This window comes from Nansenia antarctica (genome assembly GCF_963989245.1).
Source record: "Nansenia antarctica genome assembly, chromosome: 3".
Taxonomy (NCBI): domain Eukaryota; kingdom Metazoa; phylum Chordata; class Actinopteri; order Argentiniformes; family Microstomatidae; genus Nansenia; species Nansenia antarctica.
In genome coordinates, this window is record NC_137688.1 from 436,755 (window position 1) to 464,407 (window position 27,653).

General features: G+C 45.2%; 1 protein-coding gene across 1 annotated transcript; it reads left to right on the plus strand.

Annotated features, from left to right (window-relative positions):
* Nucleotides 1-1,859: 1,859 nt before the first annotated feature.
* On the plus strand, nucleotides 1,860-13,183 carry LOC308153184 (NLR family CARD domain-containing protein 3-like; the record flags this gene model as incomplete). Its single annotated transcript, XM_080526270.1, has 6 exons — nucleotides 1,860-2,074; nucleotides 4,683-5,930; nucleotides 6,199-6,372; nucleotides 6,558-6,731; nucleotides 9,510-10,035; nucleotides 13,010-13,183. 6 exons carry the CDS (start codon nucleotides 1,860-1,862, stop codon nucleotides 13,181-13,183), a joined length of 2,511 nt encoding a protein of 836 aa, XP_080382396.1.
* Between the last annotated feature and the right edge of the window lie 14,470 nt (nucleotides 13,184-27,653).

Sequence of the window (27,653 nt, forward strand, 5' to 3'; positions counted from 1 at the left end):
GATAGATAGATACTTCATTCATAACCAGATGAATGTTAGACGTAGTAATGTAGATATACTGTAGTTCAATGCGTACTGTAGCAACAGACAGTGTTGCACCTCTCCCTAGAAGGCTTGTCCACGGAGGAGGAGAGTGGATCCTGGAGGGAGATGGACACTAAACACCTAAAAGCTACAATACAGATATATTCATCTGGACTGGCTACATCAACGTAATTTAAAAAAATAATGATCTGACCCAGGATGTTTTAACTTTGTTTATTTATTTATTTTACTGATTTATTGCCATGGAATCAACTTATCAGTCAATTGTTAGAATTTGGTATTTTTGCTCTAGACACAGAGTCAGCCATATTCAGCACCCCTGGAGCAATTAGGGCTTAAGTGCCTTGCTCAAGGACACATGCAAGCTCCCTCCTGAGGTGGGGATCAAACCAGCGACCTTCTGATTGCTAGCCGGCCACTCAAACCTCTAGACTAGTTACAATGGCCTAAAACAACGAGGGTTTTTAATCATACCTCAGTCAGTATGCAGTCATCTGAATCTTGCCCCTTTAATGACTGTCCAAAAGGCTTTTCATATCTACACAGTGGCTACAGAAGTAAAGCTGATGTTGTTGTTTTGACAGAGTCCAGCAGGAGAGACCAGCCTCACCTGTACCCAGCTGTGTGTCCATGAAGAGTGATGACTCTATGGACCATCCAATACACTTCAGAGAAAGACCTCCTCCTTCTGGTCAAAGGTTAGTTTGATGTTTATTCCCTGTAGTCAACATTGTGACACACAGACACACACTCATATGAACACACGACATCCATTATCTTCTGTTAGACATGTGAGAATGTTGGTATCTTTGTGTTTGACAGAGTCAAGCAGGAGAGACCAGCCTCACCTGTACCCAGCTGTGTGTCCATGAAGAGTGACTGGTCTATGGATCGTGGAATACACTTCAGAGAAAGATCTCCTCCTTCTGGTCAAAGGTTAGTTTGATGTTTATTCCCTGTAGTCAACATTGTGACACACAGACACACACTCATATGAACACACGACATCCATTATCTTCTGTTAAACATGTGAGAATGTTGGTATCTTTGTGTTTGACAGAGTCAAGCAGGAGAGACCAGCCTCACCTGTACCCAGCTGTGTGTCCATGAAGAGTGACTGGTCTATGGACCGTCCAATAAACTTCAGACAAGGAACTAGTAAACAAGGGTAGGTGTAACATGGGGATGTGATGAACTAACTGTGAGACGAGGCAGTCACCTGTTTGTTTCATGAGGTCCTCAGGTAACTATAATGAACTCAGGTTCTACTATCAAGGAGGGAGCATGGGAGTAAGACACACAATGCAACAATCATTTATTGTCCAGCAGCTTATAATCACATCATCTTCAGCTCTAGGAGCTCAGCACATATTTATCATTACTGTAGTGTAACTGTAGCAACAGACAGTGTTGCAACTCTCCCTAGAAGGCTTGCCCACGGAGGAGGAGGAGAGTGGATTCTGGAGGGAGATGGCCACTAAAAACCTAAAAGCTACAATACAGATATATTATATTGGACTGGCCACATGGTCCCCACTCTCCTCCTCCCAGCGCACCCCAACCCTCCGTGGTAATGGGGATCCCCTGAATGAAACAAAGACAGGTTCATTAACACTCTGTCCTTCACAATGCCACACTCCTGTGTAACTGGCTCTAGGAGCTCAGCTCATATGGTATATTTAAAACACAACTCTACCTTGTAGACAGGAAGCAGCTCACAGACCAACGAGGAAACAGTCAAGTACATCAAGAAGAAGATCAGGGAGAATCCCTCTCCAGAGAGGTGCATCAATCTGTTCCACTGTCTGAATGAGATGAATGACCATTCTCTAGTGGAGGAGATCCAAACCTACCTGAGCTCAGGAAGTCTCTCAGAAGCCTCACTTTCACCTGCACAGTGGTCAGCTCTGGTCTTTGTGTTGCTGACCTCAGAAGAGGAGCTGGATGTGTTTGACCTGAAGAAATACTCCAGATCAGAGGAGGGTCTTCTGAGGCTGCTGCCAGTGCTCACAGCCTCTAAGACGGCACTGTAAGTAGATGGACAGAATTACTCTAATTAAACGTAAATTAGGACGATTTCAGGGTTATGAAAATGCATTGTAGAATAGTAATTAGTGAGTAGGCTGCTTGATGAAAAATACAACAAAAAATCCTCTTCATAACAAACCCTAACAAACAGTACTTGGTGTGAAAAACTAAATGTTATATGACATGTGGTGACATGCAACTGGAAATGATGGAACACATCACATATTTTTTCTCTGAATCAAAATGACTTGTATTTATTGCTCATTCAGGCTGAACGGATGTCACCTCACAGAGAGGTGCTGTGAAGCGTTGGCCTCAGCTCTCAGCTCAGACTCCTGCCACCTGAGAGAGCTGGACCTCAGTCATAATGATCTACGTGACGGGGGGGTGAAACTGCTCGCTGCTGGACTGGGGAGTCCACACTGTCAACTACAGACACTGAGGTGAGGTCTTTTGGGGTGTAGAAGCATGAGTATTCTGGGTCATTATGATGCACTAGGTGTTCTTCACTTAAATACAATGTGTCTAGCCTTTCAACTGCTGCTTGAGGATTTAAAGCTGTAAAGATGTACATTAGAGAGGAACAATCAGATCCTTGATATCAGATGGAGTGACACTATTTCCCCAGGTTGTCATTCTGTGGAGTTGCAGAGGAAGGCTGTGCTTCTCTGGCTTCAGCTCTGAGGTCTAACCCCTCCCACCTGAGAGAGCTGGACCTCAGCTACAATCACCCAGGAGACTCAGGACTGGCGCTGCTCTCTGATGTACAGAAAGATCCACTCTGTAAACTACAGACACTCAGGTAAAGGCTGAATATGTGGCTGGACGCATCAATGAGATTAATGCACAGTATCTATTTCCCACATGATTGTGAGTGTGTCATCCAACCACTGTATGTTCTTCTGTGGTTGATATAGTGTGGACCCTGGTGGAGGGTGCTGGTTCAAACCTGGGCTGATCAAATGTAAGTCACCAACGCTGTATGAACGAATGAATGAATGAATGAATGAATGGTCTTTATTGTCATTGATATAGTACAGGTACCAAACAACGAAATTTGGGGGGGGGGCTCCCCTGGTGCTAGGAAAGAAAAACAAAAAACAAGAAGGGAAAAGAGCTGGTTTACATAAATAAAGGCTATGTACACTATCCGCTATACTATACTATACAAATAAAACACTGTGCTGTACTCTATGCTATGCTATACCTATTCTAACATTTCCTATCTCTGAACCTTATGTACCCGAGGGTTGTCATATTGCACATAGTGTTATTGCACATTCATTTAAAGTGTCGCAGTTTGCAGGTTTGAAATGTTCACAGTTGTGTTTCAGTATTGCACTTGATTTCAATCTAGTAGCTGCAATCAAATTGTCTAGATTGTCCAGGGCCTAGAACCTAGGTCTTTGCTGTGTTCAGGGCCTGAATGGCCCTGGGGTAGAAGCTGAGCTTCAGTCTGTTTGTCCTTGCGAACATGGTCCTGAACCGCCTGTCCGAGGGCAGCCGAGCAAAGTGTTCGTACCCAGGGTGGGATGGGTCTCTGGAGATCTTGGAGGCCTTCCTGAGGCAGCGTGTGTTGTACAGTGTAGAGCTGTAGAGAACAGGGGCCTCATTTATAGAAAGTACTTAGATCAAATTTTGATCGTACCCGTGTCGTACGTAGAAAACCACGTCAAAGTAGAGATTTATACAATTCCAACATGAGTCGATTTGACCGTGGAAACGATCATAGCTCTACGTCGGGTATTCTACATCACATAGAACAAGATATGCATCTCTGACATGTGTAGAGTCATCATGAGGTCACACAGGTCTCTGTTTCACAAACACTTTATTGATATTGACACAGTCATCATCATCATCATCATCATCATAATATTAAAATGAAGGAACTTGACTATAGGGCTAGTTCAGGCTAGTAGACTAGTGCTGCCACTATGGCGCCTCTGTCAGAATGAGAAGGAGGAGGCAGAAGATGATACAGTTATTGTAATAATTACAACTAAAACACAGAGGCAATACAGTATCTGAACTCAAACACACAACTTGACCAACTGAAACGATCATAGCTCTACGTCGGGTATTGACCTTGCGTACGCACATTACCTACTGGTTATGCAGAGTTATTACAGGCATGTGAGCCGCACTGTCTACTGTAATTCATACAAGTGGCTCGTAATAAAATTAACGATGTTGTTATCAGCCGAGGAAATGAGTTGAATTCAAGATTTAAAGGGAACTGATGTTTATGATTGTATTTCAGTCTTCCTTTATATCACGCCGGAGCTGTCTATCTCCCCTTCAACATGCCTAGTGCGTTCCACATCAAGGATCCCAATTGAAATAAGCCAGTGGCTTTCTTGGGGTTTTATCCTCTTAGTTTGACCTTGTATGTAATATGTACTTTCATGTACCTACTTCTGCAAACATTCTAATAAAGTTTTCAATCAATCAATCAATCAACCACAACGGACCTTGCCCGGCCACGCGCTCAATTATACTGGAGTTTCTCCGGTGTCTGGGAGTTCACAAAGGGAGTGAGCAGCCATATAAGAATAAGACCACCTGATAAGAATAAGAATGACAGTATAAGCAGCACTTGAGTTGAGGGGGGATGGCATCCCCCCAGAAATAAAAACAGTCAAAATCACAGAGTCAGTCTCAGTGGACGTGCTGCTGACAAACCTCATTAAGGGGAATCTGCTTCCCTCTGCTCTCCTCTGGATAACCTCCCGACCTGCAGCAGCCAATCAGATCCCTCCTGAGTGTGTTGACCGGGTGACAGAGGTACGAGGGTTCAACGACCCACAGAAGGAGGAGTACTTCAGGAAGAGAATCAGTGATGAGAACCTGGCCAGCAGAATCAACACACACATGAAGTCATCAAGGAGCCTCCACATCATGTGCCACATACCAGTGTTCTGTTGGCTCTCAGCTGATGTTCTGGAGAGACTGTTGGGTGGAGCAGAGAGAAGAGAGATGCCCAAGACTCTGACACAGATGTACACACACTTCCTGGTGTTTCAGACCAAACAGAGGAATGTGAAGTACCTTGGAGACCATGACAGAGATCCACACTGGGATAAAGAGATCATTCTGTCACTGGGAAAACTGGCCTTCAAACAGCTGGAAAAGGGCAATCTGATCTTCTATGAGGAAGACCTGAGAGAGTGTGGCATTGATGTCAAAGACGCCTCAGTGTACTCGGGAGTGTGCACTCAGATCTTCAGAGAGGAGTGTGGGCTGCACAACGTGTTCAGCTTTGTGCATCTGAGCATCCAGGAGTTTCTAGCTGCTTTATATGTGTTCCTCACATTGAACAACAGCCATGAGAATCCACTGGTCAAACAGAAATCATCATTCAGGAAACTATGGTCATCACTCACACGCAAACCTCTAGTTGACTTACACAAGAGTGCAGTGGACATGGCCTTACAGAGTGAGAACGGACACCTGGACCTGTTCCTGCGCTTCCTCCTGGGCCTCTCACAGGAGTCCAATCAGAATCTCCTACGAGGCCTTCTGACACAGACAGGAAGCAGCTCACAGACCAACGAGGAAACAGTCAAGTACATCAAGAAGAAGATCAGGGAGAATCCCTCTCCAGAGAGGTGCATCAATCTGTTCCACTGTCTGAATGAGATGAATGACCATTCTCTAGTGGAGGAGATCCAAAGCTACCTGAGCTCAGGACGTCTCTCAGAAGCCTCACTTTCACCTGCACAGTGGTCAGCTCTGGTCTTTGTGTTGCTGACCTCAGAAGAGGAGCTGGATGTGTTTGACCTGAAGAAATACTCCAGATCAGAGGAGGGTCTTCTGAGGCTGCTGCCAGTGCTCACAGCCTCTAAGACGGCACTGTAAGTAGATGGACAGAATTACTCTAATTAAACGTAAATTAGGACGATTTCAGGGTTTTGAAAATGCATTGTAGAATAGTAATTAGTGAGTAGGCTGCTTGATGAAAAATACAACAAAAAATCCTCTTCATAACAAACCCTAACAAACAGTACTTGGTGTGAAAAACTAAATGTTATATGACATGTGGTGACATGCAACTGGAAATGATGGAACACATCACATATTTTTTCTCTGAATCAAAATGACTTGTATTTATTGCTCATTCAGGCTGAACGGATGTGACCTCACAGAGAGGTGCTGTGAAGCGTTGGCCTCAGCTCTCAGCTCAGACTCCTGCCACCTGAGAGAGCTGGACCTCAGTCATAATGATCTACGTGACGGGGGGGTGAAACTGCTCGCTGCTGGACTGGGGAGTCCACACTGTCAACTACAGACACTGAGGTGAGGTCTTTTGGGGTGTAGAAGCATGAGTATTCTGGGTCATTATGATGCACTAGTTGTTCTTCACTTAAATACAATGTGTCTAGCCTTTCAACTGCTGCTTGAGGATTTAAAGCTGTAAAGATGTACATTAGAGAGGAACAATCAGATCCTTGATATCAGATGGAGTGACACTATTTCCCCAGGTTGTCATTCTGTGGAGTTGCAGAGGAAGGCTGTGCTTCTCTGGCTTCAGCTCTGAGGTCTAACCCCTCCCACCTGAGAGAGCTGGACCTCAGCTACAATCACCCAGGAGACTCAGGACTGGCGCTGCTCTCTGATGTACAGAAAGATCCACTCTGTAAACTACAGACACTCAGGTAAAGGCTGAATATGTGGCTGGACGCATCAATGAGATTAATGCACAGTATCTATTTCCCACATGATTGTGAGTGTGTCATCCAACCACTGTATGTTCTTCTGTGGTTGATATAGTGTGGACCCTGGTGGAGGGTGCTGGTTCAAGCCTGGGCTGATCAAATGTAAGTCACCAACGCTGTATGAACGAATGAATGAATGAATGAATGAATGGTCTTTATTGTCATTGATATAGTACAGGTACCAAACAACGAAATTTGGGGGGGGGGCTCCCCTGGTGCTAGGAAAGAAAAACAAAAAACAAGAAGGGAAAAGAGCTGGTTTACATAAATAAAGGCTATGTACACTATCCGCTATACTATACTATACAAATAAAACACTGTGCTGTACTCTATGCTATGCTATACCTATTCTAACATTTCCTATCTCTGAACCTTATGTACCCGAGGGTTGTCATATTGCACATAGTGTTATTGCACATTCATTTAAAGTGTCGCAGTTTGCAGGTTTGAAATGTTCACAGTTGTGTTTCAGTATTGCACTTGATTTCAATCTAGTAGCTGCCATCAAATTGTCTAGATTGTCCAGGGCCTAGAACCTAGGTCTTTGCTGTGTTCAGGGCCTGAATGGCCCTGGGGTAGAAGCTGAGCTTCAGTCTGTTTGTCCTTGCGAACATGGTCCTGAACCGCCTGTCCGAGGGCAGCCGAGCAAAGTGTTCGTACCCAGGGTGGGATGGGTCTCTGGAGATCTTGGAGGCCTTCCTGAGGCAGCGTGTGTTGTACAGTGTAGAGCTGTAGAGAACAGGGGCCTCATTTATAGAAAGTACTTAGATCAAATTTTGATCGTACCCGTGTCGTACGTAGAAAACCAAGTCAAAGTAGAGATTTATACAATTCCAACATGAGTCGATTTGACCGTGGAAACGATCATAGCTCTACGTCGGGTATTCTACATCACATAGAACAAGATATGCCTCTCTGACATGTGTAGAGTCATCATGAGGTCACACAGGTCTCTGTTTCACAAACACTTTATTGATATTGACACAGTCATCATCATCATCATCATCATCATCATCATCATAATATTAAAATGAAGGAACTTGACTATAGGGCTAGTTCAGGCTAGTAGACTAGTGCTGCCACTATGGCGCCTCTGTCAGAATGAGAAGGAGGAGGCAGAAGATGATACAGTTATTGTAATAATTACAACTAAAACACAGAGGCAATACAGTATCTGAACTCAAACACACAACTTGACCAACTGAAACGATCATAGCTCTACGTCGGGTATTGACCTTGCGTACGCACATTACCTACTGGTTATGCAGAGTTATTACAGGCATGTGAGCCGCACTGCCTACTGTCATTCATACAAGTGGCTCGTAATAAAATTAACAATGTTGTTATCAGCCGAGGAAATGAGTTGAATTCAAGATTTAAAGGGAACTGATGTTTATGATTGTATTTCAGTCTTCCTTTATATCACGCCGGAGCTGTCTATCTCCCCTTCAACATGCCTAGTGCGTTCCACATCAAGGACCCCAATTGAAATAAGCCAGTGGCTTTCTTGGGTTTTTATCCTCTTAGTTTGACCTTGTATGTAATATGTACTTTCATGTACCTACTTCTGCAAACATTCTAATAAAGTTTTCAATCAATCAATCAATCAACCACAACGGACCTTGCCCGGCCACGCGCTCAATTATACTGGAGTTTCTCCGGTGTCTGGGAGTTCACAAAGGGAGTGAGCAGCCATATAAGAATAAGACCACCTGATAAGAATAAGAATGACAGTATAAGCAGCACTTGAGTTGAGGGGGGATGGCATCCCCCCAGAAATAAAAACAGTCAAAATCGTCCCCCTTCTAAAACGGCCATCCCCTCTTTCCATACTTTATGTCATTTAATCAATGATGACGTTCGAGTACTTTTTAAAAAAAATGAGGCCCCAGGACTGTGATATTACTCAAGAATCAGTAACACCAGAGTTCAAACAGAGCACAAGTGTTGTATTCATATCATATGTAACAGTAAATCTACAATATTAGTAAATGTGAATAACCGTATTTACCCGAATATAAGACGGGGTTTTCTCCCCGGAAAAAAGTCTGAAAAAGTTTCATCGTCTTATATTCGCGCCCCAGACTTTTACACGTCAATATTAATTCACAACAACGTATGGCGCCAAAAGACTGTTCTGTTCCCCACGCCAGCCACCGTGTTTCTCCCTCTCACACACACACCCCAGTGACACACTCACAGTCTCACACACACACCCGCGGAGACACACTCACACACACACCCGCAGAGACACACTCACACACACACACACACACACACACACACACACACACACACACACACACACACACAGAGACACACACACACACACACACACACACACACACACACACACACACACACACACACCCGCAGAGACACACTTACACACACACTAATGTTACCGGAGCGTCCCTGAGACCGCCTCTAGTCCAATCAAATGACTTGGTCTCATTGTGAGGTTGAACCCAGTGTGCGCGAATTTACGAACGCGGACAACATAAAAAAAATAAAAACATTCTCCCATTCTCGCACTTATTGCTTGCGTCTTTAAGCTGTCGCGTGCCACTGTTTAAGCTGTCGCGTGCCACTGTTTAAGCTGTCGCGTGCCACTGTTGACAAGCTCTCAATGAACTCAAACTCTTGACAAGATCTCATTGTGAATATTGTAATTTATCCAGTTGTATTGACTTGATGATTATTTTGTCCCTCTCATGCCTGTGAGCTCACACTGGACCCAAACACAGCGAACAGACGCCTCTCTCTGTCTGAGGAGAACAGGAAGGCGACACGGGGGAGAGAGGAGCCGTATCCTGATCACCCAGAGAGGTTTAAGCACTGTCCACAGGTGCTGTGTAGAGAGGGTCTGACTGGCCGCTGCTACTGGGAGGTAGAGAGGGGAGGGGCTGATATAGCAGTGACATATAAAGGAATCAGCAGGAGAGGATGGGGTGATGACTGTGTGTTGGGAGCCAATGACAAGTCCTGGAGTCTGTTCTGCTCTGACACCTCTGACAGTTACTCTGCCTGTCACAATAGTAAGACAACTGCCATACCTGCCCCCTCCTCTGGCTCCCACAGAGTAGGAGTGTATCTGGACTGGCCGGCCGGCACTCTGTCCTTCTACAGCGTCTCCTCTGACACACTGACCCTCCTGCACACATTCCACTCCACATTCACTGAGCCCCTCTACCCAGGGTTTGTGGTTTGGCACCGTGGCTCTTCAGTGACCCTGTGTAAACTAGTCTAAGGGAGATCACACTGAACACCTAAGGCTCAAAGATGTTGGATCATAACATGATGTCATGATGTCGCATGATGTCGTCACTTTGACTTAAGCTCCGCCCACTTTGACACAAGCTCCGCCCACTTTGACTTAAGCTCCGCCCACTTTGACACAAGCTCCGCCCACTTTGACTTAAGCTCCGCCCACTTTGACACAAGCTCCGCCCACTTTGACACAAGCTCCGCCCACTTTGACACAAGCTCCGCCCACTTTGACACAAGCTCCGCCCACTTTGACACAAGCTCCGCCCACTTTGACTTAAGCTCCGCCCACTTTGACTTAAGCTCCTCCCACTTTGATTTAAGCTCCGCCCACTTTGACTTAAGCTCCTCCCACTTTGATTTAAGCTCCGCCCACTTTGATTTAAGCTCCGCCCACTTTGACTTAAGCTCCTCCCACTTTGATTTAAGCTCCGCCCACTTTGACTTAAGCTCCTCCCACTTTGATTTAAGCTCCGCCCACTTTTACACAAGCTCCGTCCACTTTGACTTAAGCTCCTCCCACTTTGATTTAAGCTCCGCCCACTTTTACACAAGCTCCGCCCACTTTGATTTAAGCTCCGCCCACTTTGACTTAAGCTCCGCCCACTTTGACTTAAGCGCCTCCCACTTTGATTTAAGCTCCTCCCACTTTGATTTAAGCTCCGCCCACTTTTACACAAGATCCGCCCACTTTGACTTAAGCTCCGCCCACTTTGACACAAGCTCCGCCCACTTTGACACAAGCTCCGCCCACTTTGACACAAGCTCCGCCCACTTTGACACAAGTTCCGCCCACTTTGACACAAGCTCCGCCCACTTTGACTTAAGCTCCTCCCACTTTGACTTAAGCTCCGCCCACTTTGACTTAAGCTCCGCCCACTTTGACACAAGCTCCGCCCACTTTGACACAAGCTCCGCCCACTTTGACACAAGCTCCGCCCACTTTGACACAAGCTCCGCCCACTTTGACACAAGCTCCGCCCACTTTGACACAAGCTCCGCCCACTTTGACACAAGCTCCGCCCACTTTGACACAAGCTCCGCCCACTTTGACTTAAGCTCCGCCCACTTTGACTTAAGCTCCGCCCACTTTGACTTAAGCTCCGCCCACTTTGACTTAAGCTCCGCCCACTTTGACTTAAGCTCCTCCCACTTTGATTTAAGCTCCGCCCACTTTGACTTAAGCTCCTCCCACTTTGATTTAAGCTCCGCCCACTTTTACACAAGCTCCGCCCACTTTGACTTAAGCTCCGCCCACTTTGACTTAAGCTCCTCCCACTTTGATTTAAGCTCCGCCCACTTTGACTTAAGCTCCTCCCACTTTGATTTAAGCTCCGCCCACTTTGATTTAAGCTCCGCCCACTTTGACTTAAGCTCCTCCCACTTTGATTTAAGCTCCGCCCACTTTGACTTAAGCTCCTCCCACTTTGATTTAAGCTCCGCCCACTTTTACACAAGCTCCGCCCACTTTGACTTAAGCTCCTCCCACTTTGATTTAAGCTCCGCCCACTTTGACTTAAGCTCCTCCCACTTTGATTTAAGCTCCTCCCACTTTGATTTAAGCTCCGCCCACTTTGATTTAAGCTCCGCCCACTTTGACTTAAGCTCCGCCCACTTTGACTTAAGCTCCTCCCACTTTGATTTAAGCTCCTCCCACTTTGATTTAAGCTCCGCCCACTTTTACACAAGCTCCGCCCACTTTGACTTAAGCTCAGCCCACTTTGACTTAAGCTCCTCCCACTTTGATTTAAGCTCCTCCCACTTTGATTTAAGCTCCGCCCACTTTGACTTAAGCTCCGCCCACTTTGACTTAAGCTCCTCCCACTTTGATTTAAGCTCCGCCCACTTTGACTTAAGCTCCTCCCACTTTGATTTAAGCTCCGCCCACTTTTACACAAGCTCCGCCCACTTTGACTTAAGCTCCGCCCACTTTGACTTAAGCTCCTCCCACTTTGATTTAAGCTCCTCCCACTTTGATTTAAGCTCCGCCCACTTTGACTTAAGCTCCGCCCACTTTGACTTAAGCTCCTCCCACTTTGATTTAAGCTCCGCCCACTTTGACTTAAGCTCCTCCCACTTTGATTTAAGCTCCGCCCACTTTTACACAAGCTCCGCCCACTTTGACTTAAGCTCCGCCCACTTTGACTTAAGCTCCTCCCACTTTGACTTAAGCTCCGCCCACTTTGACTTAAGCTCCTCCCACTTTGATTTAAGCTCCTCCCACTTTGATTTAAACTCCGCCCACTTTGACACAAGCTCCGCCCACTTTGACTTAAGCTCCGCCCACTTTGACACAAGCTCCGCCCACTTTGACTTAAGCTCCGCCCACTTTGACTTAAGCTCCGCCCACTTTGACTTAAGCTCCTCCCACTTTGATTTAAGCTCCGCCCACTTTTACACAAGCTCCGCCCACTTTGACTTAAGCTCCGCCCACTTTGACTTAAGCTCCTCCCACTTTGATTTAAGCTCCGCCCACTTTGACTTAAGCTCCTCCCACTTTGATTTAAGCTCCGCCCACTTTGATTTAAGCTCCGCCCACTTTGACTTAAGCTCCTCCCACTTTGATTTAAGCTCCGCCCACTTTGACTTAAGCTCCTCCCACTTTGATTTAAGCTCCGCCCACTTTTACACAAGCTCCGCCCACTTTGACTTAAGCTCCTCCCACTTTGATTTAAGCTCCTCCCACTTTGATTTAAGCTCCTCCCACTTTGATTTAAGCTCCTCCCACTTTGATTTAAGCTCCTCCCACTTTGACTTAAGCTCCGCCCACTTTGACTTAAGCTCCTCCCACTTTGATTTAAGGAATCAGCAGGAGAGGAGGGGGTAATGACTGTGTGTTGGGACGCAATGACAAGTCCTGGAGTCTGGTCTGCCCTGACATCACTGACAGTTACTCTGCCAGGCACAATGATAAGCTAACTGACATACCTGCCCCCTCCTCTGACTCCCAGAGAGTAGGAGTGTATCTGGACTGGCCGGCCGGCACTCTGTCCTTCTACAGCGTCTCCTCTGACACACTGACCCTCCTGCACACATTCCACTCCACATTCACTGAGCCCCTCTACCCAGGGTTTGGGTTTAGGGTTTGGGACGATGGCTCAGTGACCCTGTGTAAACTAGTCTAAAGCCCAGTTTATGCTTCTGCGTAAAATCGACGGCGTAGGCTACGGAGTTGTTTAAACTTGAACTCTGTGTTTACACTGTGCTGCCCAGTCAATAAACATGTTTCCGTATGACTTCTAACTTCTCTGGGCGTGAGACACACGCATTTCAACCCGTTCACACGCCGTTAGCCCAATATTGCTAGCTTATAGCAAAGAGTCTTATAGCAAAGAGATGGTAGACTCGCCAGCCAATGAGGGGGCTCTTCACGAGTGCTTCGCCAACCAATCAGGTAGCGGTATTGCCCTGCCTTCCCCTACCATCCTAGGTTTCGCAAATTCGCGTACGCGGCAGTGCCTACGCAACAGTAAGCTCTGTGATTGGTCCGCTTGGTAGCACATGATTACGACTCTCTCGTTGGCCAAAATGCGGAAGCCATGACAGAAATGTCATTTACTTTTTCTGTAATTACTTACAGAAGAGATCACACTGAACACCTCAGGCTGAAACATGATGGATCATAACATGATGTCATGATGTAGTTTTACACACATCAAGCTTCATACACTTCATACACCCTGGGTCATCCAGGGGAGAGGTCCCCAGTTTGAGCCCTGCTGGTTACATCAGTCCCACTCTGACCACTAGAGGGCAGCAGTGTATGTACATAAGAGTCAGTCACATTGGGTATTTGAGCTGTGATGCTGTATTACGTAGCCATGTGTCCTCTGTGTGTAGTGTCAGTCCCACTCTGACCACTAGAGGGCAGCAGCACAGGTCCTGTGAGATGGAGTCTCTGACTGTAAAGTCTTCAGGACTGTGTCAGTGTAGGTTTATACTCCGGCCTCAGATCCTGTCTGCAGCAGTTGATGACAACCAGTTGGTTATTTGCTCATTGTGAAATATGTGGAAAAGTCCAATAGACTGACAAAACAGAAGCATGACATTTGTCTGTATATTCTTTTATTACCTTTTTATTTTATTTCTGTAAATGCAACTGATGGTGAAACAATCCCGATGAATCATTATATTATCAGTCAGACTGGTGATGAACTCTGAGACCCAGAGTCTCTGACCCTGAGGAGAGAGAGTGGATGTGTGTAAGAGTTGGTCAAGTTGTGTGTTTGAGTTCAGATACTGTATTGCCTCTGTGTTTTAGTTGTAATTATTACAATAACTGTATCATCTTCTGCCTCCTCCTTCTCATTCTGACAGAGGCGCCATAGTGGCAGCACTAGTCTACTAGCCTGAACTAGCCCTTTAGTCCTTCATTTTAATATGATGATGATGATGATGATGATGATGATGATGATGATGATGACTGTGTCAATATCAATAAAGTGTTTGTGAAACAGAGACCTGTGTGACCTCATGATGACTCTACACATGTCAGAGAGGCATATCTTGTTCTATGTGATGTATTTCTTTGAATCATATCGTCTTTGTACATTGAATACATCCACTTCCCTTAGCAACGTCTCTTAACAACAAGCCTTATGCGTTCGCAAATGCGTCCGCCTTACCCTTGCTCCAACACTGACGGCTCATTCCGCCTCCAAACCAAGAGTCCTACCTTCACTGAGATATATGAGTATGAGGAGACTGCCCCCTAGCGGAAAATAATACAGTACAGTTAGTATGAGGAGACTGCCCCCTAGCGGAATATAACACAGTACAGTTAGTATGAGGAGACTGCCCCCTAGCGGAATATAACACAGTACAGTTAGTATGAGGAGACTGCCCCCTAGCGGAATATAACACAGTACAGTTAGTATGAGGAGACTGCCCCCTAGCGGAATATAACACAGTACAGTTAGTATGAGGAGGCTGCCCTCTAGCGGCCGGAATATAACACAGTACAGTTAGTATGAGGAGACTGCCCTCTAGCGGAATATAACACAGTACAGTTAGTATGAGGAGACTGCCCTCTAGCGGAATATAACACAGTACAGTTAGTATGAGGAGACTGCCCCCTAGCGGAATATAACACAGTACAGTTAGTATGAGGAGACTGCCCTCTAGCGGAATATAACACAGTACAGTTAGTATGAGGAGACTGCCCTCTAGCGGAATATAACACAGTACAGTTATTATGAGGAGACTGCCCCCTAGCGGAATATAACACAGTACAGTTAGTATGAGGAGACTGCCCCCTAGCGGAATATAACACAGTACAGTTAGTATGAGGAGACTGCCCTCTAGCGGAATATAACACAGTACAGTTATTATGAGGAGACTGCCCCCTAGCGGAATATAACACAGTACAGTTAGTATGAGGAGACTGCCCCCTAGCGGAATATAACACAGTACAGTTAGTATGAGGAGACTGCCCTCTAGCGGAATATAACACAGTACAGTTAGTATGAGGAGACTGCCCTCTAGCGGCCGGAATATAACACAGTACAGTTAGTATGAGGAGACTGCCCCCTAGCGGAATATAACACAGTACAGTTAGTATGAGGAGACTGCCCCCTAGCGGAATATAACACAGTACAGTTAGTATGAGGAGACTGCCCTCTAGCGGAATATAACACAGTACAGTTAGTATGAGGAGACTGCCCCCTAGCGGAATATAACACAGTACAGTTAGTATGAGGAGGCTGCCCCCTAGCGGAATATAACACAGTACAGTTAGTATGAGGAGACTGCCCTCTAGCGGCCGGAATATAACACAGTACAGTTATTATGAGGAGACTGCCCCCTAGCGGAATATAACACAGTACAGTTAGTATGAGGAGACTGCCCTCTAGCGGAATATAACACAGTACAGTTAGGTTGGGCTAGCCGTGTTAGCTTACTAGCATTAGCTAGTAAGTTGTGTGGTATTGCGTAAGACTTTCTAAAACAATCGCATAGCACATGTTCTTATAAGTTGTGTTGTTGATACCGTGTACGATAACCTCATACATGGAACTGCCCCCCCCTACCTCAAGGAACTCCTCCATACCCCTCAGACCTCCTCACGCACCCTCCGTTCTACTGGCACCAACCTCCTCAAGACCCCCAGGACCAAGCTCTGCTCCATGGGGGATCGGGCCTTCTGCTGGGCTGCTCCCAGGCTGTGGAATGCTCTCCCTGACCACCTAAGGGCACCACAGTCTGTGGATGCTTTTAAACGGGGCCTTAAAACCCACCTTTTTAATAGAGCCTTTTTTTAGCCTTTTAATTGAATGTTTTTTGCTTTATCTTACTGTGTTGTAGCACTCTGAGATTTTATATGTAAAGTGCTTTTATAAATAAAATGCATTATTATTATTATTACAGCTAGCTAACTGTGTTTATTTTTGTCTGTTTCAGCTTTGATATAAGGAACCTGGCGTGGTTATGGCTGAAAATCACTGATGTCAAGATCTGGCCAGACAGAAGTATCTCAGTAGCTCAGCTTCTACCCCAGGGCCATTCAGGCCCTGAACACAGCAAAGACCTAGGTTCTAGGCCCTGGACAATCTAGACAATTTGATGGCAGCTATTAGATTGTAATCAAGTGTAATACTGAAACACAACTGTGTACATTTCAAACCTGCAAACTGCGACACTTTAAATGAATGTGCAATAACACTATGTGCAATATGACAACCCTAGGGTACATAAGGTTCAGAGAATAGGAAATGTTAGGATATGTATAGCATAGCATAGAGTACAGCACAGTGTTTTATTGTATAGTATAGTATAGCGGATAGTGTATATAGCCTTTATTTATGTAAACCAGCTCCTTTCCCTTCTTGTTTTTAGTTTTTTTTTCTCCAAGCACCAGGGGAGCCCCCCCTCCCAAATTTCGTTGTTTGGTACCTGTACTATATCAATGACAATAAAGACCATTCATTCATTCATTCATTCATTATTTACTTGTGATTATTGTGATGATGGTATTGTTGTGATTATGTACCTTGCTGCAAAGCTAATGTTGAAGAACCACAGCCAAAGATATGTATTATTGTGTACTGTAAAATAAATTCAGATTCTGATTCAAGACTTTTTTGTTTCATTAAAAGAATAATAGTTACAACAACCATAAAGCCTCCATAATGATAAGCTGGCTAATTAGCTTAGGTAATACCTTGCTAGGTAATAATGTTAGCTGTAGCTGTCTGACCCAGTGAGTAACACTGACATATTGACAGCTGAGTGGTTGGGGGTGGGGTTAACCAGACATTGTTACCGCCATTACCTGGCTGTGTGAAGGTGAGAAAAAACATTATCTTCGAAAGGCATTTTCTCTGCTTAGTGATTTCAGGTGTAGCAACTTTCAAATACTCATGTTGTCTTCAATTTGTTTCCAATTTCAATGTATGATGCATCATTTGAAAGCTTACAATCTGTAGTTTAAAAAACAGAAAAATGATTTCGCCTACAGGTAGCCCTTTTCATTGGCAGTTGTCACAAATAGTACAGTGTCGTCAGCATACATTAGTGTATCAACCTCAGGACATTGATATCGATATTGACATTGACACATATGATTGACATTGATACATATGATTGACATTGATACATATGATTATGTATTTGTGTATGTATTTGTGTATTTGTGTATGTTGTTTAAAAAAAAAAAAAAAAAAAGTATGATTATGTATTTATGTATTCGAGCATCCCGATGGGTTGTTGGAGGGGAACGGTTGAAGAGCGGGCTGCGTCTTCCTCCAATCAGGGCGTACATGGATGACATGACGACAATAACAACAACAAACGCATGCACCAAACGCCTGCTGGATAAACTCCAGGGAAACATCAAATGGGCACGAATGGAGATTAAACCCAGTAAGTCCCGCAGTATCTCCATTGTCAAAGGCAAGCTCGCCAATGAGAGGTTCCACGTCAACAACGAGCCAATACCAACAGTTCTGGAGAAGCCTATCAAAAGCCTTGGCCGCTGGTATAGCGCAGAACTCAAAGACTCGAAGCAGGTGGAACAACTCAAGCAGGATACAATCAGTGGCCTCAAGCAGATCAACAACACTGCTCTCCCTGGGAAGCTGAAGCTGTGGTGGTTTCAGTTTGGACTGCTGCCCCGTCTCATGTGGCCAATTTCCATCTACGAGGTCACACTATCCCATGCCAACCGGCTGGAGAGACTGGTGAATGCACAAGTGAGGAAGTGGCTTGGACTGCCGAGAGGCCTTAGCAGCATAGGCCTGTATGGCAACGGAGCCCTCTCCCTACCAATCTCAAGCCTGGTGGAGGAGTACAAATGTGCCAAATCAAGGCTGGAAATGACTCTCACAGAATCCCGGGATCCATTCGTCAGAGGTGCTGCTCCAATCCTAGCAACGGGGAGGAAATGGAAGCCATCTGCAGCAGTTGCGGTGGCAAAGACCGCCCTCAGACACCGGGATATAGTGGGGCATGTCCAACATGGCAGAGGGGGCCTTGGCTTAGAAACAACAACACCCACATGGCAAAAGGCTACTCCAACCGAACGGCGGAAGATGGTGGTTGAGGAGGTGCGCCACCAGGAGGAAGCAGCCAGGTGCGCCAAGGCAGTCTCCCAAGCCCAGCAAGGCCGCTGGATGAAGTGGGAGAGCGTGGAGAGGAGGAAAATCACGTGGAACGAGCTGTGGAGCATGGAGTCTAATAGGCTAAGTTTCATCATCAGAGCCACATATGATGTCCTGCCCTCTCCTACCAACCTACATCTCTGGTATGGAGAGGACCCAGCCTGTCTCCAGTGTGCAGCCCCAGCAACCCTCAAACACATCTTGGTGGGTTGCAAGACCAGTCTAACTCAAGGAAGATACACCTGGCGCCACAACCAAGTGCTAAAGTGCTTGGCTGCCGAACTTGAGCACAAGAGGGTAACCACCAACGCCATGCCTCTAAATGCCCAGACTACCTTTCCACAGAAAACAACCTTCATCCGGGAAGGGAAAAACAGCGGACCAAGCCATCACCTCCAGACTCAGGCCCACTGAACGCAGCCCGGGATTGGGAAATGCGGGTAGACCTCAGCCAGAGGCTCACCTTCCCACCCGAAATTGCAGTGACCAACCTGCGCCCAGACCTAGTCCTCTGGTCCAAGTCCTGCCGGCGTGTCTTCATCGTAGAACTGACGGTCCCATGGGAGGAGGCCATCGATGAGGCATTCGAACGGAAGAGGCTGCGGTATGCCAACTTAGCAGTCGAAGCAGAGGGGCGGGGCTGGAACGTGAAGGTGTGGCCAGTGGAGGTGGGCTGCAGAGGCTTTGTAGCCAGCTCCACCACAAGGCTCCTGAGGGCAGTAGGGATCAGAGGACAGGCCCAACGGAAGGCAATCAGAGAACTGTCCACTGCAGCAGAACGGAGCAGTCACTGGCTGTGGCTGAAACGTAGGGACCCAACATGGGCTCCCAAATGACCATGTGGTGCCACCGTGCGACACACACCCAGGCCTGATCAGCCTGTGGTGGGCCAACCTCGGCAGAGGGTGTCTTGTGATAACTGGCCGAAACACCCAATGAGGTCGGGGACCACAACTGAAGATGTGTCGTACTGGTGGCACCACGTGATCATTGCCAAATTCCACTCCACCCAAGAGGACATCTCCAACTCCACTCAATTGTTGTGCTGAATATTTAGGGATTTTAACAACCAGTCCTATTAAGAATCCTGTGTATGTTGTTTAAAAAAAAAAAAAACTCTCATGCAGTACTACATAACGACACCTGGGGTCGCTTGACACAACGGCAGGCGGGGAACATAGGACCCTTTTTCGGAAGCGGGGAACATAGAACCCTTTTTCGGAAGCGGGGAACATAGAACCCTTTTTCGGAAGTGGGGAACATAGAACCCGGGGAACATAGGACCCGGGGTATATAGGCATGCTCCCTTCTGGCGGATCAACTCAGCCAAGTCATGGGAAAACCAGGGTCTGAAGCGATCCTTTATCCGTGATTTTATGAGTGGGGCGTGTTTGTTGATGATCTGATTAAAAGTTATCTTAAAATAGGACCAGGCGTCATCCACAGTGGAGACTGAATTAATTCGGTCCCAGTTTTCTGCTGCAACATCGTGGAGAAAGGCCCCCAGCTCAAATTTCTTCAGAGAGCGCTTGGTTACGCGCTTGGTTACATGCTTGCAGCACGGGAACAGGTAGCGTAGCTTGCAGCACGGGAACAGGTAGCGTGGCTTGCAGCACGGGAACAGGTAGCGTAGCTTGCAGCACGTGTTGAGCTGGCTATCCTCAGTACATGTACATGTGGTACACAGAGAAAACCAGCGTCAGAAGACCTGAGAGCTCTAGATAGATAGACTTTATTTGTCATTGTTACAGTACAGGTACCAAACAACGAAATTTAGGAGGGGAGGCTCCCCTGGTGTTTAAGAAAGGAAAAAGAAACACATTTTGGAAAAAGCATAGATGCATAAAATCACAAGAAGATAAGGAGCTGGTTTACATCAATAGAGGCTATGTACACAATCCGCTGTACTATACTGCACAGATAGTCAACTAGGGTTGTCATATTGCACAAGAAAGTATTTTTTCACATTTTTTTAAAGTGTCACAGTTTGCAGGCTTGTGTAGTGTATTTTCATATGACGTAGCCATGGCAACCCAACGGCCACGTAGTGAAAGCAACACAGTGGGAGACTCTGTTTGACTCCCTCTTTACTCATCCAGGGCTTGCTTGAGGGCAGAAACATATTTGTCATTTATCTGATTCGTTCCCCTATTCACTAGATAACCGTCCGTTTGTGTTGTTTCTGTTAGGAGAGATAGGGAAAGACACACGGTGGCCTTTTGACAATGCATGTGCAGAGGATGGAATGTCATCATGGGAGGATAATTGCATTGGGGTCCGAGTCAGCAAGACGGCCATAACATAGGTTACATTGGAATTGTATTAGACCATAGGGTGAGTTGCATTATAATAAGACAATGACATCCTATTTGCAGGACGGAGAATGGCCTCACCTACTACCAAATTAAAGTGACGTGGACTCTGTTTAGTTGGCTCAGCGAAATAATAGTGACAGGGTATAAAGCCCTCTACGCAGAATGGACTCGGCCTCTTTATTTTTCTTCACATCCATCCTGTGACCGATTCGGACCATCAGCTCCATTGAGGGGCCATGCTGTGTAACCTGCTTTTTTTTGAATAAACAAGTCTTAAATTTGCTCAAGAATTCTTCTTCATTTTTAGTAGTAACAGATACCAATATATACGAAATAATGGCGAGACTAGCCCACGAGTAAATATATATAGCTTAAAGTAATTATAGTGACCGTCAATTTTTGCATCTCTTCAACTTCTTCTCTCAGCGCCTGGAGGTAAGTAGCCAATTCCCCCCCTTTCTCTGCTCCCCCTCTCTCTGCCCTTTCTCTGTCTCTCCCTCTGTGCCTGTGACCCATTGACTTCTGCTTCCCCCCCCTTTCTCTGCTCCCCCCTTCTCTGCTCTCTTTCTCTCTCTCTCTAACTGTCCCTCTCTCTCTCTGTCAGACTTCCAGCTTTGATGTAATTAAATGGTCTTAAAGCTGTAAACAAAAGAATTTAGATTTGTGTTGAGTATCTGTTAGAAATATAAGATAATTACAATTGGATTGAATTTAAAGAGCCGGATTTAGAAATCTGTAATTGTACATAAATGTGTAATTGTACGATATTGTAGACGTATCGTGTGTATTGTGGAGCAAAGGATGAATTGCTTCAGTGCGCGTTTTGCGAATGCGCTGTCAGTAGAGTACTAAAGGAAGACGAACTTTAGTAAGTGTCTATATGAAAAGTGTAGGCTTGTCGACAGGAAATTAACGGAAGACGTTTTGTTAATGGGTCGGCAATATTGATATCTTGTGATAAATCAGAAGAGAGTCTGATAATTGTGTTATTGTAATTGTACGATACTTTATCGTGTGTGTGGTATAACAGGATTGTTATGAGTGTAAAGGAATCTGAATTCCTAGTTTGAAAGAGCATAGTCCGTGTTTGTGAGAAGACAAGAGGACCATTGTCAGCTAATTACTTTAGTGCCGTCGAGCCTTATGTCTGCAAGCGCTCAAGGCGTTCAAGTACAGAGGCTGTGGAAAAAAGGCATTAGAAAATGTTAGAATGAGATTGGTTTGGTGAATAATAAGCATTCCTTTAGAAAGGAACCTGAATTACATTACTTATTTCTTGCAGATAAAATTGGATTCATTTCGCATGGGTTGTGTCGTATTCTAAAAGATAAGGAAAGTGAATTGACCAGTGGGATAGAGTGGTTTGGAGAAATTTCATTGACAGGTCTGGGGAAGGAACTTGCTGCCATCTAGTGGACAGATTGTAATAGTCCAATGGTAACGTTTTCTTTCACAGGATTACATCAATGAAGTGTTAATGACTAAGTCTAATTAATTATGCATTCCTTTCAAATAACAAGTCGATTTCTTTACAGATTGTAATTAATAATTAATCATTTTATTCCTTCCAAAATAAATCGATTTCTTTACAGGTTGTTGTCACTATTCGTATTTTACATCTTTTTATTTCAAGTTAAGTTCTTTTTCACAGCTTTTGATTAAAGAAGAGCAGAACAGTTTATATCTGAGGATTGAGCAATCAAGGGTTTTGTGAATCAGAAAGCGTGACCTGCCTTTGTAATTTGATAAATTGTGTTGAACAGCCTTTGTAGTTTAATAATTAAAGTTGACCTGAACTATAATTAGTATTGACTGAGCAATTAAGTGATACACATTCATACACAATAAGGGAAAAACATTTAGATTAAAACTAAACTAAATTTGGATTGAATTGAATTGAAATTGAATTGAATTTAAATTTGAATTGAATGATTATTTAGTTATGATTATTAATAATTAATTAATATTAATTAATAGTGATAATTGATTGTTAGTGATTGATTAGTTATGATTATTTAAATAATTTAAATAGAATTGAATTAAAATTTTAATTAAATTTAAATTAAAACACACACACATAGATTACATTTAAGTCAATAATACACAATACCACTGAAACAATCCGTTGTTCTGAATTGTAATGTTCTGTGTAGACAGTTGACGCAGTTAAAAGTTGGACTAGCATCTGTTTAGCAGATACGGCAACAGAAGGTGGGTTGTAAGAAAAGTACACCTTATAGCATATTTTCAGCATATTAAGCAGTATAAATATTTCAGACATGGGAGCCAAACCCAGTAACATTGTGAGGGCTGTTAATACAGACAAGGGAATATTAGCAAATTCATCCCCTGTGGCTATAGTGGAAAAAATGAATCCTCTTGTTAAGGAGATTAGCAAAATGTCAACGAAATGGAATATTCGTTGGGCAGACATTGAACAACCATGGCCAGAAGAGGGCACCTTTGACTTACAATTAATTGCAACATTGGAGATACTTATCAATGCACATAAGGCGCATCAAAAAGGAAAGATTAGATCAGAGAAACGCAGGTTAGAGTTAGCTATTTTAGACCTCTTCAAGGTAGAGGGGCAGAAAGTAGCATTAGCTTGGAATGAGAAAACAGCTCACATGGATCCAGAAAAAAGAGATGAATTGGCCAAAGCAATGGAAGAGAAAGTGAACATTCCATTCTCACACACAGCTCCAATCTCCAGTCCTCCTCCCTATGCCAAGATACTGGAGGACAATTCTCAGCGGATCTACCCTCAGGTCCCCGTCCTAAGTACGAACGGAGCCTTCACTATCAAAGATGGGGGTGATAATGTACTAGAGAGGGGAAGAGCGAAAGTGACCGTGGATTTCGAACCAGAGAACAAGACAGATGACAGTGAAGATGGCAGTGGAGGTGAAGGCGAATGTTCCGGTGCTGACAGCAATGCACAGGGAGGTTACAGTGCTCAGATCAGAAAACTAATAGCCAGGGCCGAAAAACAGGGAAGGACAAGACGCTATAAAAAGGGAAAAGAAGAAAGTGGTTCTGAAGATGAGCAGGAGTCTCTGAAGATAGAGAAGAAGAAAGAGAGCTTAAAGCAAAAGAAGAGGATGTCGGAGGAAGAGGAGGAAGAAAGGGTGAAAAAGGATAAGGAGGAGTTAAGAAAGAGGGCAAGAAAACTCCAGAGAAGCCTAAGAGAGGAGGAAAGTTGTATACGACAGATAGAGGAACTGGAAGAACAGATAGCTCAAGTGACATCATTTCATACATCCCAGCCGAACCTCTCAAGAGAATATCGTCAAGTGTCATCACATCATACATCCCAGCCGAACCTCCCAAGGTCTACAGCGACACCAAGGTGGGACGAAAGAACGGAGCCACTAGTAAGCAATTATGGCCTTAGACCAAGAGGGAAGGCATCGGAGGAAGAGGAAATTCAGGGGATCTTCCCGGTGCTGTTTCGAGATAACAAGATAGAATATCGTCCTTGGGGTCATACAGATCTGTCTGAAGTGATCGAAAAACTCCCAGTCCTAGAAGATGGGGGTCACCCTTGGACTAACGAGATGGACGTGAGACTGACAGGGACGCAGGCCGCGATGGGAGACCTGAAAAGACTCTTAGCCTTTATTACAGGATTGGACACCATGCAGGAAATATTGACGAAGGCAGGACTTCATAAATATATCGGTACATCAGTTTATGACCCAGAGCTCTTCGCAGCAAACAGAGGCAGGCTGTGGAAGGCAATCAGAGAGACATACCCTACTCACATTCACCCAGACAATATCATTGTGATGCCACTGGGAGAAGATGAGAATCCCAGAGGTTATGTAGCCCGTGTGCACTCTCAATGGAGAAGTGTGACAGGGAAGGATGCCGAAGATAACCCGTTAGAAAAAGCCATAATCAGGGAAAAGATTCAACAAGGTCTCCCTACCCCAGTTAAGAACAAGTTAGCAGAAGTGGTGGGGCTACGACACATGAACAAGGCTGTTTATATAGACAACGTAGCACACCAAGTAGAATTATTTAGAAAGAAGATTCAGATACAGAAGGCACAAGACGAAGACTCACTCAGAAAACTAACTCAAGTACAATTGACTGAAGGCAAGAAAACCAGAGAGAGAGTGCAGACCATAGCCCTACAGGTCCCATCTCAGCCACAGCAACTGCAAACTGTCCCTCCCCAGTCATACCCACAGGGGCCACAAGGGGGGTATCCATACCCACAGGGGCCACCAGGGGTGCAAGTGGTTCCGTACCAGCCATACAACCAGCCTGGCCAAGGACCACCACAAGAGGGATGGACCGCAGCCGGGAAGAAGATGTTAGGACCATGTTTCCAATGCGGCCAGGATGGACACTTAGCCCGTACCTGCTGGAAGAAGAACCAGGGGGGCGCAGGGGGGAAACAAAAAGGAAGATATAGGCCCCCTGCTACACCGGCTCCAGGAGTGGTGAACCCCTACGGAGGCCCACCAGCTGGGCTATAGGGGTGCCCAGAAGATCCGAGAGGGGGGTGCCAGCTGGTGGTGACGAACAGGCCTGAAGATGAACCTACCATATGGGTGTCGGTCAACCAACGTCCATTAGAATTGATGGTGGACAGTGGAGCAGCCTACACCTGTCTGAAGCCTGAAGATGCCACGCACCTTCCTATGTCTGGGAAATATGTGAAGACAATCGGATTCGAGGGAATTAAACAGCTGATCCCTACTACTGAGCTTGTAAGCTTAGAGTACAAAGGACAGAGAGCAGATCTGTCAATACTTGTATCAGAACACACGCCAATAGGGCTACTAGGGAGAGATGCACTATGCCAATTGAACTGTACAGTGAAATGCACACCTGACGGCTGTCGGGTGACAGTGCCACAAGAGAACAGACAGCTGTCTGTCATGATGGACAACAACGCATCTATGGTGTATTGGGTGGGAGGGCTTAGCCCAGACCTAATGGAACCAGCAAGGATGTGGGACAATTATATCCTGGCACACATGTCCGAGGCCAGAAGGCCTACTGATCCATTGCATTGTACACTCCAGTATTTTAGAGAAGTTGCAGATGCAAACCCAGATGAGTGGCTGAAGCATCAGCCAAAACAGGTACAGCTTAGTACAAGTTGTATAATCCTAGGCCCTCAGGGAGTGGCTATGAAGATAAACAGTGACACTTATCTAGATCAGGAGCATAAGATTGAGGGTAGCATCCCTCATGTGACACTTATGATATCTGAACACTATAAACAGAAGCATTTAGGGGCAATGATGGCAGACTCAGAAAAAGCCAGATTTGTAACGACAAAAGAAAACCCTGCTATCTGGAGGAGCATTGATGGACAGTTCACAAAACTGATGATCTCTGCTCAAGGAATAGGACATCCGCAGACTGTGAAGCTAATGAACCAGCTAATCCTTCCTGTACAACCTGAAAAAGACCTCAGAGAAGAAATGATACAGAATGTGCCAGCAGACCTGTGGGCAAAGAACAGTACAGACATTGGATTTGTGAAATCAGCTCGTCCATTGAGAGTTGAACTCATACCGGGTGCAAAACCCCCTTGGAAAAACCAATACCCATTGAAGCAGGAAGCAATTGATGGAATTGAGCCACAGATCAAAGGATTGTTAGAGGCAGGAGTCTTGAAGATAACTCAATATCCGTTAAGTAACACACCTCTTCTGCCAGTAACGAAACCTGATGGTTCATATCGTCTGGTACATGACCTACGGGCTGTGAATGAGGTAGTTGTCAGCTATCCAGCCGAAGTTCCTGATCCTCATGTGCTGTTGACTCAGATTCCATCTACAGCCAAAGTATTTACAGTGATTGATTTATGCGGGGCTTTCTTTTCTATACCTCTTAGTGTAGAAAGTCAAGGGTTATTTGGGTTTACCTACAAAGGTCAACATTATCAATATACCAGAATGCCACAAGGGTACAAACACAGTCCTCATGTTTTTAATCAGGTCTTGAAGGAGGACTTAGACGGGTTAGGGCAGACGATAAGTAGTACTGCCATTCAGTACATGGATGACATACTCCTTTGTGCCCCAGATGAAGAAACATGTCACAGGGATTCCGTTAAACTGTTAAAGGTTTTGGCGGAGAAGGGACACAAGGTGTCTAAAAAGAAGCTACAGTATTGCCAGGAAAAGGTAACTTACTTAGGACAATCTATTACACAGGGACATCGCAGTGTCACTAACGAACACTTGGAAGCTATTCAGAAGGCTCCAAAACCACGAACGGTTAGGGAAATGATGATGTTTTTGGGCATTACTGGGTATAGTTCAGCATGGGTGGAGGATTACACTAGACTGGTCGCTCCATTGAGGGGGATGATTAAGGAAACAGGTAGTGATAAACTCCAATGTTGCATTACTTGGACAAGGGAAGCTGATTTGGCGTTTGAGACAATTAAACACAAATTACAAGAAGCGCCAGCTTTAGCGCTTCCAGATTATTCCAAAGAATTTGGATTGTATGTTTCTTCTTCAGCCAAAGGGAAGTATGCCTGCGCTGTTCTTACGCAACCAACAGGCATTGGACCTAGTCCACAGCCCATAGCCTATTACTCTGTCGCATATTCAGAGGTAGAAATGGGTTTCGCGCCATGCTACAGAGCAATGGCCGGGGCATATCTTATGTACGAGAAGGCAACAACCTTAACAATGGGGTACCCA